Source organism: Lingula anatina, chromosome 5, assembly GCF_051362555.1.
Source record: "Lingula anatina isolate TDL-2025a chromosome 5, LinAna3.0, whole genome shotgun sequence".
Lineage (NCBI taxonomy): Eukaryota > Metazoa > Brachiopoda > Lingulata > Lingulida > Lingulidae > Lingula > Lingula anatina.
The window spans coordinates 3,649,727-3,663,187 of NC_141771.1; the positions used below are offsets into that span (position 1 = coordinate 3,649,727).

The following is a 13,461-nucleotide window of genomic DNA, read 5'->3' on the forward strand; positions in this document are numbered from 1 at the left end:
CTCCTAAGACCCATCCTAGATTACTCAAAACGTCGTGCAAGCGAATGATGCACCAGCTTATTTAAAATCATTCACCCTCAAACAAATCTAAATGATACAACACAACAACGCCAGCATTTGGTTCAAATTGTATTTCTGTATTTTTTATGTATTTTTTAAAGGTCAGTTTCTCATTGAAAAGTTTGTAGTGAAATGCTCCGCTCGCTGTTGCTTGTTTTACGTTTCCTTCATTTCTCTGAGACGACGTACCGCACTTCTTACTGTGGCTGCCGCTGTGGTGCTGAAAGTACAGAAAATACCCGTTAATATTTTTTATAACCATCCACTCAAACTATTCAAACCTTGCTCTTATTAGAGAAAGGGCAAACAGATTTCACAATCCTGCTTCACTGCTTTTATATTTACTCTCATATGTGACGACTGTAACATTTACTCTTGCGACTTAGAACGAAATTTGTTCATAGGTACAAGTGCATCAGGGTTAAAAAGCTCGTTGTGATTTAACTCTGCACTGATCATAAGAGTTGGATCTGGTTTCATCATCTGCACTTGTGCACTTAAAAACTAGAGGATCAGAGAGGCGATACCGCCTCCGAATATTGTACCACCAGCTGGAGCAAGCGCATTCGTATAGACCCCCACATACACAAAATAAGGGACACAGCCACCAGTCTTATGCTTGACAAGCTATAAAAATGCAATCAACAAGAATTTTCAAAATACGCAAAAAATTATATATAACTTAAAATGGTACAATCAAAGTTAAGTTCATCGTAAGGTAGGTCAAAGGTCAATTTCAAGGTCACAGTAAATTGCCAGTATATGACTTCCTATTCAACTTCAATAGTAACTATGGACCTATCTCTGCCAGGTTTGGAGTTAAAAGAGAAAGAAATTAGCAGAGTTCAGTTCATGATTATAAGTAGGTCAAAGGTCAATTTGAAGGTCACATATAGATTGCCAGTATATGACTTCCTATTCAAGTCCAATAGTAACTACGGACCTATCTCAGCCAGTTTTGGAGATAAAAGGAAACCAAAATTTGCAAAGTTCAGTTCATGGTGAAAAGTAGGTCAAAGGTCAATTTCAAGGTCACAGTAAGATTGCCAGTATATGACTTCCTATTCAAGTCCAATAGAAACTACGGACCTATCTCTGCCAGTTTTGGAGATAAAAGGGAAGCAAAATTTGCAATGTTCAGTTCATGGTGAAAAGTAGGTCAAAGGTCAATTTTAAGGTCACATTTAGATTGCCAGTATATGACTTCCTATTCAAGTTCAATAGTAACTATGGACCTATCTGCTAGTTTTGGAGACAAAAGGGAAGCAAAATTTGCAAAGTTCAGTTCATGGTGAAAAGTAGGTCAAAGGTCAATTTTAAGGTCACATTTATATTGCCAGTATATGACTTCCTATTCAAGTTCAATAGTAACTATGGACCTATCTCTGCCAGTTTTGGAGATAAAAGGAAAGCAAAATTTGCAAAGTTCAGTTCATGGTGAAAAGTAGGTCAAAGGTCAATTTTAAGGTCACATTTATATTGCCAGTATATGACTTCCTATTCAAGTTCAATAGTAACTATGGACCTATCTCTGCCAGTTTTGGAGATATAAGGGACTAAATGTTATAATTTTGGAGTTACCATAATGTGCCTTAAATTTCGAACAGAAAAAATTAATTAAAATAAAGAAAATGTCATTTTGGTCAAAATTCTTGAAATAGGAGGTGCTCTGAAGTTTCAGAAGTTCAAGTTTGATGAAATAATGTCATTTTTGAACACAAGTTGTCTGCTTTGCCAAGCCTTATGTTTTATTTTTCCAGAGTTCAAAATTTATTATCCATTACCGTACTGCACATTTTGCTTTTACCACCAATATGTACTTTTTGATACAGCGTAACTCGAAAACCGTATGGAATACAAAAAAACCGAGACCACCTCCAGTATTGGGCTTTACATGCAAAGTTCAGTTCATGGTGAAAAGTAGGTCAAAGGTCAATTTTAAGGTCACATTTATATTGCCAGTATATGACTTCCTATTCAAGTTCAATAGTAACTATGGACCTATCTCTGCCAGTTTTGGAGATAAAAGGAAACCAAAATTTGCAAAGTTCAGTTCATGGTGAAAAGTAGGTCAAAGGTCAATTTTAAGGTCACATTTAGATTGCCAGTATATGCCTTCCTATTCAAGTTCAATAGTAACTATGGACCTATCTCTGCCAGTTTTGGAGATAAAACGGAAGCAAAATTTGCAAAGTTCAGTTCATGGTGAAAAGTAGGTCAAAGGTCAATTTTAAGGTCACATTTAGATTGCCAGTATATGACTTCCTATTCAAGTTCAATAGTAACTACGGACCTATCTCAGCCAGTTTTGGAGATAAAAGGAAGGCAAAATTTGCAAAGTTCAGTTCATGGTGAAAAGTAGGTCAAAGGTCAATTTTAAGGTCACATTTATATTGCCAGTATATGACTTCCTATTCAAGTTCAATAGTAACTATGGACCTATCTCTGACAGTTTTGGAGATAAAAGGGAAGAAAAATTTGCAAAGTTCAGTTCATGGTGAAAAGTAGGTCAATGGTCAATTTTAAGGTCACATATAGATTGCCAGTATATGACTTCCTATTCAAGTTCAATAGTAACTATGGACCTATCTCTGCCAGTTTTGGCGATAAAATGGAAGAAAAATTTGCAAAGTTCAGTTCATGGTGAAAAGTAGGTCAAAGGTCAATTTTAAGGTCACATATAGATTGCCAGTATATGACTTCCTATTCAAGTTCAATAGTAACTATGGACCTATCTCTGCCAGTTTTGGAGATAAAAGGGAAGAAAAATTTGCAAAGTTCAGTTCATGGTGAAAAGTCGGTCAAAGGTCAATTTTAAGGTCACATATAGATTGCCAGTATATGACTTCCTATTCAACTTCAATAGTAACTATAGACCTATCTCTGCCAGTTTTGGAGATATAAGGGACTAAATGTTATAATTTTGGAGTTACCATAATGTGCCTTAAATTTCGTACAAAAAAAATTAATTAAAATAAAGAAAATGTCATTTTGGTCAAAATTCTTGAAATAAGAGGTGCTCTGAAGTTTCAGAAGTTCAAATTTGATGAAATAATGTCATTTTTGAACACAAGTTGTCTGCTTTGCCAAGCCTAATGTTTTATTTTTCCAGAGTTCAAAATTTATTATCCATTACCATACTGCACATTTTGCTTTTACCACCAATATGTACTTTTTGATACAGCGTAACTCGAAAACCGTATGGAATACAAAAAAACCGAGACCACCTCCAGTGTTGGGCTTTACATGCTCTACAAAATGCAAAAAAGAATGGGTCTCTAGCATTAACGGTTCCCGAATTAGAGACAGTTTTCAGTTTCGGTATCTTATGGCCACTACTCCCGTGAAAATGCACCGATTGACCCCAAATTCATGGAGATGAAAGATGACCTGAAGGGTAACACTTTCCAATAATATTATTGGTTAAGTCTGTGTGGTGTCTGAATAACAGGGCAAAAAATTTTTTTTCGTAAAAAATTTCATTTTTTTGAAAATTTTGGCCCATTTGACCTTGAAGTAAAGGTCAAAGGTCAAATCCAAGGGTATATTTGAAATCTACACATATGACTTTTGGAAAGCCGTCTATAGAAATTTTTCCCATAACTCCTTCCGTAGGGTAGATAATTAGCATTTAATTTTGCCATTTTTAGACAAGGGTGCATTGCAATGAGTGCCACACCCAGACCCCAATACCGACAAAGCCCAAATTTTACGTGGAACGAGTTGAGATTATAGGTGACCTAAATCCATGAGATGGGTATGGGGGGCCTTACCGTCTAGGAGGAGAAGCGGTAACGGTAGCCGTCCGGCGGAGCCGGCGGAACGATCCGGACGAGACCGAAACCATGTGTACCACCAGCGCCAACGCTGGTGGTACAATAACTTAAGACTTGGAAACTGAATTCCACCATAAAAATACGTAACCGAAGTCAAAAGTCAAGTAAGCCAATCAGTTTTGAAAGTGATGTTCGTAAAATTGAAGTCCAGCTAATGAAAATTTGTAATCGTCAGTAACTGCTTTAAGGTAGAAGCTGGATGTTTCTCTCTCTCTCTTTTGTTTTTTTGCTTTTTCATTCTTTCTTTTTTTCTTTTTTTAAGGGGTGTGGTGTACAAAGAGAACTGATGTGAATGCTGGTTTTTACCTGGCAGTCCAAGCTCCGCCTGCAATAATCTTCTTGCAGCCACCACACGCCCAGATACCAACAGCTGTCCTCTTTAACTTGTCCTGAAACGTTAGATGCATTATTTTAGGTGGCATAAATCACACCCCTCAAAATAATCTCCCCCCTCAACAAATCCGTCAGTTACAAGATGACAGACTGTATTTCCTTCTCTTAACATGTCACTGGAATACGTATCACCACACCAGAGCAAGTGTAATGACATAGCGAGACCAGTGGTTTATCTACACAGCATAAACGCCAAAACTGCAACGGAGTACTACGGTCTTGGAGCTGGACTGTGATAGTTTAACTCATTAAACTTGGGAATTTTTCTTTACAGGTTGAAGAAATTGAACAAATGCATGCAGTAAGTCACATCCAAGGGTTTCCTTTCACTCGGCTCTTTACCACACAATCCTGTATCTTGTAATGCTGTATACATAGCCCGCCCTCCCATCCCCCTCTTTTATCAACACACCCTACTCTCACTTTAAACATAGATGACATGTTTACAATTGGAGTGCTGAGACTAACCTTTCAACACACGCACGGTTATACCCACCTTTTCATAGTAATAGCATGTGTGTTTGCAATGCTAAAAGCCCCCCCCCCCATAACATGGCAGAGAATTATCTCCCAAGATAAAGAGTCTGCTTCCTGTTCATTTGTACAGGTTTAAGCCTCACCCTAGATTTCGTTACATTTAGGTCAGCTTAAACCTACCCATTATAACTAAATGGATTGCAGTATCTGTTGTAAACACAGACCCTCAGTTTCGTTACCCCCTACCTCCCCAACACACACACACACACACACACACACACACAGAGCCTTACCTTGCCACAGAACTGGCATGTGTATTTGGAGTGCTGGGACACTTCCATCTTCTTCACCAGTTTCCTGAGGGAGGCACCATAACGTGTGCCATACTTTCCTACTATTCCCACCTTGCGGGTGCGTTTAGCCTGCAAAACAAACAAGTGGAGTGTAGACAAAATTAAACTCACGCATTTACTAAATGACATACAACTTTTGTTTCACAAAACTTCAAATACTGGCGAAAGACGGATTATATGAAACGACCTTGTTAAAAAAGTTTTATGCACCGAGGCTAGTCAGTTACACTTTTAAAAGAAAATGTCACTGGAATACGTATCACCACACCAGAGCAAGTGTAATGACATAGCGAGACCAGTGGTTTATCTACACAGCATAAACGCCAAAACTGCAACGGGGTACTACGGTCTTGGAGCTGGGCTGTGATATTCTAAATGTACACATTTAGCCCCTACCATAAAACGGCTTAGTATTCAAAAAACGAAAGCATACTGTGGTACATCGTTTTCTACACAATGCCCATTATTCTTTTGGGAAAAAGTTAGCTAAATGTTGACTCCATGAAACGTAAAATTGAGGTGATTACGGGGGATTTAACATGACCTTCAAAATACTGACCATTTTCAATGCGGAGCAATGGCAGAAAGGAAGTTGCAACGCGCATGTTCGAGGAGTGCATTGTGGGATTTATTGCACATGAAAAGGAAATCTGGCGCAAGTGCCCGTGTGGTGTGTTATAAAACTATCAAAAAAGTTTTCAGGTACACAGGAGAGTGAAGAGGACGTTACGGGTGAACACATTGTTGCCTACTACGTTTATTTTGTCACTCAACCACCGTTAAGATTTATATTTATCTGAGACCATCGCGGTACTCGTCTAGTTATTGTCATTACTTCGCATGAAAAGCTTTACTCATTTCTGAAGTTTATTATCTCGTACGTGATAGCATTTAGCGTAAGTTGTTGATGGTAAGTGGAAAATTAAAGCTTTGACTTTCATTTGATACCTTTTATACAGATTTAACAGATTGAGTAACAGTATGCAGATGGCAGACAAGATTAAATATACCTGATTCTTAAAATAATACTTTCCAGTTTCACTTCACAGTTTGAACAACTCGGGGGCCCAAGTGACACCAATGCCCAGCATGTCACTGTTTACTTGTATAACCTGCCGTGTGGCGTTTGCTGATACTGATGTTCAAAGAGCTCATTACAAGACAGACTGGCATCGCTATAACTTGAAGCGTAAAGTGGCCGAGCTCCCGCCTGTCACAGCAGAGAGCTTCCAGCAAAAAGTTCTGGTGCAGAGAGCTCAGGTTAGTGCCCACAAAAATAAATAAATAAATAAATAAATAAACAAATAAATAAATAAATAAAAATATGAATAAATGAAATGCTACAGATAAATAAGAAGTAAAAGAAAATACATACTTGACTTAATAATAATTATATAGATAAAATGATAAAACGAAATAAACAAAATGCAGTGAATGAATAAGTAAATTATATAATAAGAATAATAAAAGAAACAGAAAAAAAGGACTTGATCAAAGCTTTAAAAGGATATCTCCTATAGGTTCTCTGTGCTTTTGCCTATGTATAACATACATGTCTTGACTGCATCCCATGCTGTAGGTAGCAGAGCAAGGCAAGGACACCTCAGGTTACTGTTCCCTATGCAGCAAACACTTCGCCACTGAGAACGCCCTACAGAACCACAACCAGTCCAAAAAACACAAAGAAATTGAGGCCAAACAAGCCAGGCGTGCGCAGGCTGAAGTCCAAAAAAGAAATGAGAAAAACAAAGTGAAGGGACTGCATGTTTTAGATGAAAATGAGAAGATGTCCCATAAGCAGCCTGCAAATGAAGCTCTCAAGGAGCGCTTGTCCGCCACGGGTTCAAGGACCGGAGGGGCAGACATTGAGGTGGAGGAGGAGGTGGAGGAAGGTAGGGGGTGATCTGGTAGTTTAGAGTTAACAAAATCCTGTTAATTAATGATTGAGGAACAGTCAGCTGTTAATGATTCCAAAAGCTGAAAAGAAATAATTATTTAGAGTGGTTACAATTAACTTCATATATTGAAATCAGTTTCTGTAAATTCCCATTTATAAATATGGACAAAGATGAAGGGTTTGATCGATGTCACAAAGCTTGATTTAGTAAATTGATAAAGTGTGAATTGGTGTTTTGCAACAATGTAAAACCAGTTGTATTTATCTTCATTTATAAAAAACGGAAAACAATGTGCATTTTAAAACAAGTTTAATTGCAATATTTGCTTGTGTAATTGACACAGTAGATGAAATTCTCTAGCAAAAAAATTTAATCAGACTTTGTTCAGTAAAGAGTACTAAAACGTTTGATCCTCACCCTAGAACTGGTATCAGATGAGGAGTGGGATGATGATGAGGAGGAGATGGCCCTGGAGGAATGTCTGTTCTGTTCAAAGATTCTCTCCTCGCTGGAGAAGAACATTGAGCACATGAGTGTCAAACACGGCTTCTTCATCCCTGACGCAGAGTACGTAGTGGACTTGGAGGGCCTTGTCACGTATCTAGGTATTTTGAACTTTAGTTTTTTTATGTGAAATAATTCTCTTGTGGAAATTTAAAGAAGAATGTAGATATTTTTGTTTGGGTATTTCTGTGAACTGTTTACTTTGGCTTAACGTGAAGGTGAAACTTTTATTTGCTAGGAAAGCCATATATTTTTGTGGGTATGAAAAGTTTCAAAGTGTCGAATCCATTTTTTGCCCCGACAATAACCTGGAGATGATAATCAAGGGGGAAATATTGTAATTTCCTGAAAAAATAAATGTTTGCTATATTAAGGTCTTGCACTCATTTTGTAGCTGTAAATTTTAATCATATCCAGAACATATTTTAATATGTATTTATAATGGGTAACATGGAAACAAAACAAAAGATTGATTACTTTATGTCACAAGCTCTCTCCCCTGAAGAGGCATTACCCTTAGTAAATGAAATATTCACAACTGCAGCTGAAAAGGCTCTTAAATCAAGAAAATACACCTCAGTCCACCCTCGAAAAAACAAGAAAAGGGCAACATGGTACAGCAATGACTTAAAATCTCTGAGGTCCCACTTAAAAAACTTAGCAAAACTTAGGAGCAAGAAACCCTTTGACAATTCAGTCAATGCATCATACTACCAAACATTCAATCGTTATAAGAGAGGATGTAAGAAAGCAAAAAAAGAATATAAAAAAGGCCTACTTCAAAAGTTGCAATCCATGGAAAATGCAAATCCCAAATGTTTCTGGAAAGCGGTTAAAGATTTAAATATGGAGTCTACACAAACTGAATTTATTGAACCAAGTGAATTTTATGAGTATTTTAAAAGTCTTTGTGAGGAAACTGAATCAAGTAAACATAACTTTAATAAAGACTTCAAGCTTAAAATAGAAAATAAACTAAGGCAAAGTGAAATGAATTCTCCAGACAGAACTGCACTTGACCATGACATTAGTGCTGATGAGATTATGAGCAATATAAAAAAATTGAAAAATGGCAAATCAACAGGGGAAGACAAGGTAACCAACGAAATGATAAAATCAGGGAAGGATTATCTTATAGATGTAATTGTAAAATTGTTCAATATCATATACAAAAGTGCTAAGTACCCATCAATATGGAACAAGGCATATATAGTCCCTATCCACAAATCTGGTGATGAATCAAATGTTAACAACTACAGGGGAATATCTATTACAAGCTGCCTCGGAAAGCTGTACAACTCGGTCCTGTTAAACAGAATTCAAGCACACGCATCCCAACAAGGGGTACCCGTACCTCATCAAACTGGGTTTAAACATGGTCATGGTACTTCAGATAATATCTTTATATTTAAGTCCATTATTACAAAATTTATGAAAGGAAAGAAAAAATTATACACATGTTTCATCGACTTTTCAAAAGCATTCGATAGTGTTTGGAGGAATGGACTATTGTTCAAGCTAAGTACTCTAGGAATAAGAGGACTTATGTACAAAAACATTAAAAGCATGTATGAAAACTCCCAAGCATGTGTTAAGACAAGTAGTGGTATCTCCCCAGCCTTTAATACAACACTAGGTGTAAAGCAAGGTGACACATTGAGCCCATTTCTTTTTAATATTTTTATTGATGACCTTCTTAGATCAATTGATGGCGAAAGTGCTGCAAGTCCAGATATAAATGGAATACCAATACAAGGTTTACTTTATGCTGATGACCTCATCCTTATGTCCAAGACCCCCAATGGGCTAAGGCAAAGTTTGGAAATAGTAGAAAATTTCTGTAACAAGTGGAGACTGACTGTAAATGTCACCAAAACTAAAATAGTTATTTTCAACTCAAAATCAAAAGCTCACAGTGAAAAATTTTTTCTGTATGGAAAACCAATCCAAGAGGTCAACAAATACATGTATCTAGGTCTCCTTCTAAATCGATCAGGAAACTTTACAGAAACCAAAAATAATCTCCTACAACGTGCTACAAAGGCATTCTTCAGTCTGTCCAAGTCTCTTCCACTTCAGAGTAATGTTAACACATCCTTAAAAGAGAAATTATTTGATACCCTCATTTCCCCAATCCTTACATATTGCTCAGAGATATGGGGCTACTCGGTGTCAATGGATAACTGCCCTACAGAAAAGTTGCACCTAAAATTTTGCAAACAAATCCTTGGCCTCCATCAAAACGTATCAAACTATGGTGTATACACTGAACTTGGCCGCCTTCCCCTCTATGCAAAAATACAGTTTGCATCTGTCAAACTATGGTGTAAAATTATTCAAATGTCTGATGCTACACTAATGAAACAAGCATACATACAAGAGATAAATGGTTACAAGTTGCTGACACCCTATGTCCCACCCGCAGTCCACACACTCAGACCAGCCTGTATGTCATGGTCTGAGGGTATCCGAAAAATCCTTTTCACATTTGGCCTTGGTGATGTGTGGCTTAGCCAGTCACCTCCAAAAAACTTCACCACAATTTTCAAACAAAGACAAACTGACCACTTTACCCAAATATGCAATTGCAAACTTCAAGCCAACAGTAAATTATCTCTCTTCCGTATACTTAACCAAAAGTGTGAAAGGGCAACTTATGTTGATAAAATAACAAATTACGACACCTTGTCAACCCTTGCTAAACTACGTCTTAGTGACCATAAACTCCACATCGAAACTGGGCGGCACACCAGGCCAAAAACTGAAAGGTGCGACAGAATCTGTCGCCTGTGCACACAAGGGGTAATTGAGGATGAATACCATTTTATATTCCAATGCCCAATGTACAAAACAGACTGAGTCACCTTTTTCAGTAAATCCTCATTCCTAAAAGCTGATTCAAGGTCACCAGACAGTCAATTATGCCATGTATTTAACAGTGCCAACAAAGATACTTTGGTGTCCCTCTCCAACTTTATAATCAAATCATTCAAGAAAAGAAGTGAAGTGGTTGCTCTGCTTGGTAACTCTTAGCATATCCCTTAAAATGTCAGTGTATGGTCCCACTGTTGTGAGAAGTGACTCGGCAGTGGGACTGAACATGGCACAGTATTTATATCTGTGTAACTTATTTACTTATCTGTCTTATGTAATTGTCATTAATCGTAATTATCAATGTCATCAAACTGACTCTGAACAGCCATGTAAACAGCTATGTAACGATGGTTTTAAGTTTTTTAAAAACATATTCTTTTTGTGTAACATGTTTATAGTATGTTTATGGTAAATTTATAATCACACCAAGGTTTATCTCATTGCTTAGATAGAATATTTTATGAGTAATTTTACTAGTACTAATCTTCATTATATAAAAAGATGATAATGCACTAACTGTATTGTATCGTCATTTGTATATCATATTGTACAAGGTCATGACAATCTATGTACCAGTACAGAAATAAATTGAATTGAATTGAATATAATCAAAATGTTTTGGTTTAGAGTATTTGACTTGAGTGTTCCATATGTTTTCATAGGAGAAAAAGTTGCCATGGGACATGTGTGTCTGTGGTGTAATGAGAAGGGACGGTCATTCCACACCAAGAAGTCAGTCCAGCAACATATGGTGGACAAAGGGCACTGTATGCTCACCTCTGAAGGAGACGCCATGTTGGAGTATGCAGATTTCTATGATTACAGGTAAGATATTGGAGTATGTATATTGTATTTTGGAATATGCAGATATATAATAACAGGTAAGAAATTGGTATTGGCAAGTTTGTGGTAAGTCACTTTTAATATTTAAGGTAGATTAGCTCATATGGCATTTTAAATGACTATTTTTTGGTGGGGGGGGGGGGGGGGGGTCTAATCTACTGGTTGTTGGATGATTTTACCAATTTACTTTCTTTAATAAATCAAATTTACTTCCCTTTCCAGTTATATGAATTAAATGTGTTGTCTGTACTGTACCAGTTTGACTGGAGAATACATGTGTTTATGTAATTTCACTTTATGGAGTTTTACTCTCTCTTACACACCCCAAATTAATCTGATAAACTGATCATTTTGAGTGCAGCTAATTTAAGGTGACTCGCGCAATAGGCAGGCCATTATATTGTCAATCTCTCAAACTGAAAATGGTACAGAAAACTCCATATGAAAAATGTTTTTCACCATGCTGCCCCAGCAGGGATGAAATTTTTCCCTCTTTGGGAGCCAGAAATATCATTGGCCTAGCTGGCCCCCCTGGACTCCATGACATATTATCCAACTTTTTCACAAAGGCAGTCCCTGTAGTAGCCAAAATATGTTTAGGAATAGACTGGACATTTGGTCTTTGTTAAAGTGGAGCTCCTTTGTTTTGTTTTACACAGGAGCAGCTACCCAGACTACCAAGAGGGGGGTGATGGGGACCAACAGAATGACGAGGAACAGTCTGAGGGCATCCAACCTGAACTGCTGCTGGAGGAGGGATATCAACTGGTGCTGCCATCTGGTGAGTGTGACCTTGACCTGGACTTCGAACTTTTACCTTCAAGTTTCAAGTGCTGTAGCCCTTCCCTGTTCTGTTGAAAGTTAATCTCTGCTTGAAATCCCCTCTGTTGTTATGAAGTTTAAATCATTGGAAAGCGTTGCCTTACATAAGTGGTTTCATCATCTTGTCAATAATGCCCTCCCTGGTGCTGCTACCTAGTGAGCATTTTCCATTGGGTACATGTATTAGCCCAGTGTCTAGCTTTCAGCCAGAGGAATTTATGGTCAGGATGAGTTTATGTCATGTTTATTTCCAGGCTCTGTAATTGGGCACAGGTCTTTGATGAAGTATTACAAGCAGAACCTCCCCCCAGTGAGGTCACAGAACAGATCCCTGGTAGCCAAGGTGACAGCACATTACAAGGCTCTAGCTTGGACAGGAATGACAGGTAAGATTGGAAGACGCTGCTGCAGGTGGGGGGGGGGGGGGAGAGCTTTGTTTCATCAGTGGCTTTAATGTCAGAAGTTTGTTGAAGTTGTATGTATATTTCATAGTTTGAAGCTGTAGCCAATGGCAGGTTCACACATTTACAGGGAGGGGGGTACAGCAGTACCAATTTTCATACTGGTTGGGAAATTGTCTTTAATTAGCTTGTAAGCCATATCTCTATGTCCCAGCCTTGTAGTTTCAATTTAGATAAGTTCAACAAAATAATGAAATATTTTATGTTATTACAGTGTATACTGTTTTGTTTTACTTATTTTTATTTTAGCATTTTTATTCATTTATTTATTTATTTATTTATTTATTTATTTATTTATTTTTCCAGGTCAGGCATCTGTGCAGAGAGCACGTGATATCCAGTATGTGCAGAAATTGCGGCAGCGGCACCACCTCAAGCTAGGCATGAAAGCAAACATGCAAAAACACTACAGGGACCAGAACCCAATCTAAAACAGGCCAGTGTGTCTGGGATTCAAAAGTGATGTAAAATGACAGTTACTACAAAGATAACAGGGAAGAAACGTGGACGTTATTCCATTTGCAACAAAGGTCAATAATTGCGTAAAATGTTGCAGGGAATAGAAACCTCTGTGAAATTTTGTTATGGCTGCCAGTCTGTTGTAAAGAATAGTTTATGAAATGAGCTTGTTCTTATATTAAAATTATTGATTCATTCACCTCTGAAATAGCGAGAAGTCTCTCCTCGCTGCTTGATGGGTTACACCAATATGAAATCTTGTAATTAAAATGATAATATCAACATCAATTATTACGATTATAATAATCATATTTCTCAAAACTAAACGCATTTGGTTTTTGCAAAAAGACGACGGACAATTACAAAGTAAAACATCAAGGAAGATATGATAAGCCACATTTGAAATATTTAGAAGTTCAAATGTAAAATGTAGATGCAGAGTGACACGACACCATGAACTTTGTCTTTTACAAAATGATCA

At 37.4% G+C, this 13,461-nt stretch overlaps 2 protein-coding genes and 1 non-coding gene across 5 annotated transcripts; 1 reads left to right on the forward strand and 2 right to left on the reverse strand.

Annotated features, from left to right (window-relative positions):
• Positions 1-116: 116 nt before the first annotated feature.
• LOC106163398 (large ribosomal subunit protein eL43) lies at positions 117-5,726 on the reverse strand. The gene is made up of 4 exons (XM_013540969.2): positions 5,679-5,726; positions 5,060-5,188; positions 4,203-4,285; positions 117-280 (listed from the first exon to the last, which is right to left on the reverse strand). Exons 1-4 carry the CDS (start codon positions 5,679-5,681, stop codon positions 217-219), a joined length of 279 nt encoding a protein of 92 aa, XP_013396423.1. The 5' UTR covers positions 5,682-5,726; the 3' UTR covers positions 117-216.
• Positions 470-549, reverse strand: LOC112042040 (small nucleolar RNA SNORD36). The gene has a single exon (XR_002886418.2). It is a non-coding gene; the product is annotated as a small nucleolar RNA SNORD36 (small nucleolar RNA).
• On the forward strand, positions 5,668-13,306 carry LOC106163397 (cytoplasmic 60S subunit biogenesis factor ZNF622). 3 transcript variants are annotated; one of them, XM_013540964.3, is made up of 8 exons: positions 5,668-5,851; positions 6,156-6,379; positions 6,699-7,011; positions 7,440-7,622; positions 11,058-11,220; positions 11,898-12,019; positions 12,315-12,446; positions 12,828-13,306. In XM_013540964.3, exons 2-8 carry the CDS (start codon positions 6,200-6,202, stop codon positions 12,950-12,952), a joined length of 1,218 nt encoding a protein of 405 aa, XP_013396418.2. In that variant the 5' UTR covers positions 5,668-5,851; positions 6,156-6,199; the 3' UTR covers positions 12,953-13,306. The 3 variants fall into 3 exon arrangements, with proteins under 3 accessions (XP_013396418.2, XP_013396419.2, XP_013396420.2); XM_013540965.3 differs by having other exon boundaries at positions 5,669-5,851; positions 6,169-6,379; XM_013540966.2 differs by lacking the exon at positions 5,668-5,851 and adding an exon at positions 5,859-6,029.
• The last annotated feature ends 155 nt before the right edge of the window (positions 13,307-13,461 follow it).

Coding starts and splice junctions, on each gene's coding strand:
- LOC106163398 (XM_013540969.2), bottom strand. Junction 4,286..5,059: donor CATGCCAGTTCTGTGGCAAG/GTAAGGCTCTGT, acceptor CTAACGTTTCAG/GACAAGTTAAAGAGGACAGC. Junction 281..4,202: donor GGCGGAGCTTGGACTGCCAG/GTAAAAACCAGC, acceptor CTGTACTTTCAG/CACCACAGCGGCAGCCACAG.
- LOC106163397 (XM_013540964.3), top strand. CDS start 6,200: ATGCCCAGCATGTCACTGTTTACTTGTATAACCTGCCGTGTGGCGTTT. Junction 7,012..7,439: donor GGAGGAGGAGGTGGAGGAAG/GTAGGGGGTGAT, acceptor TCCTCACCCTAG/AACTGGTATCAGATGAGGAG. Junction 11,221..11,897: donor GCAGATTTCTATGATTACAG/GTAAGATATTGG, acceptor TGTTTTACACAG/GAGCAGCTACCCAGACTACC.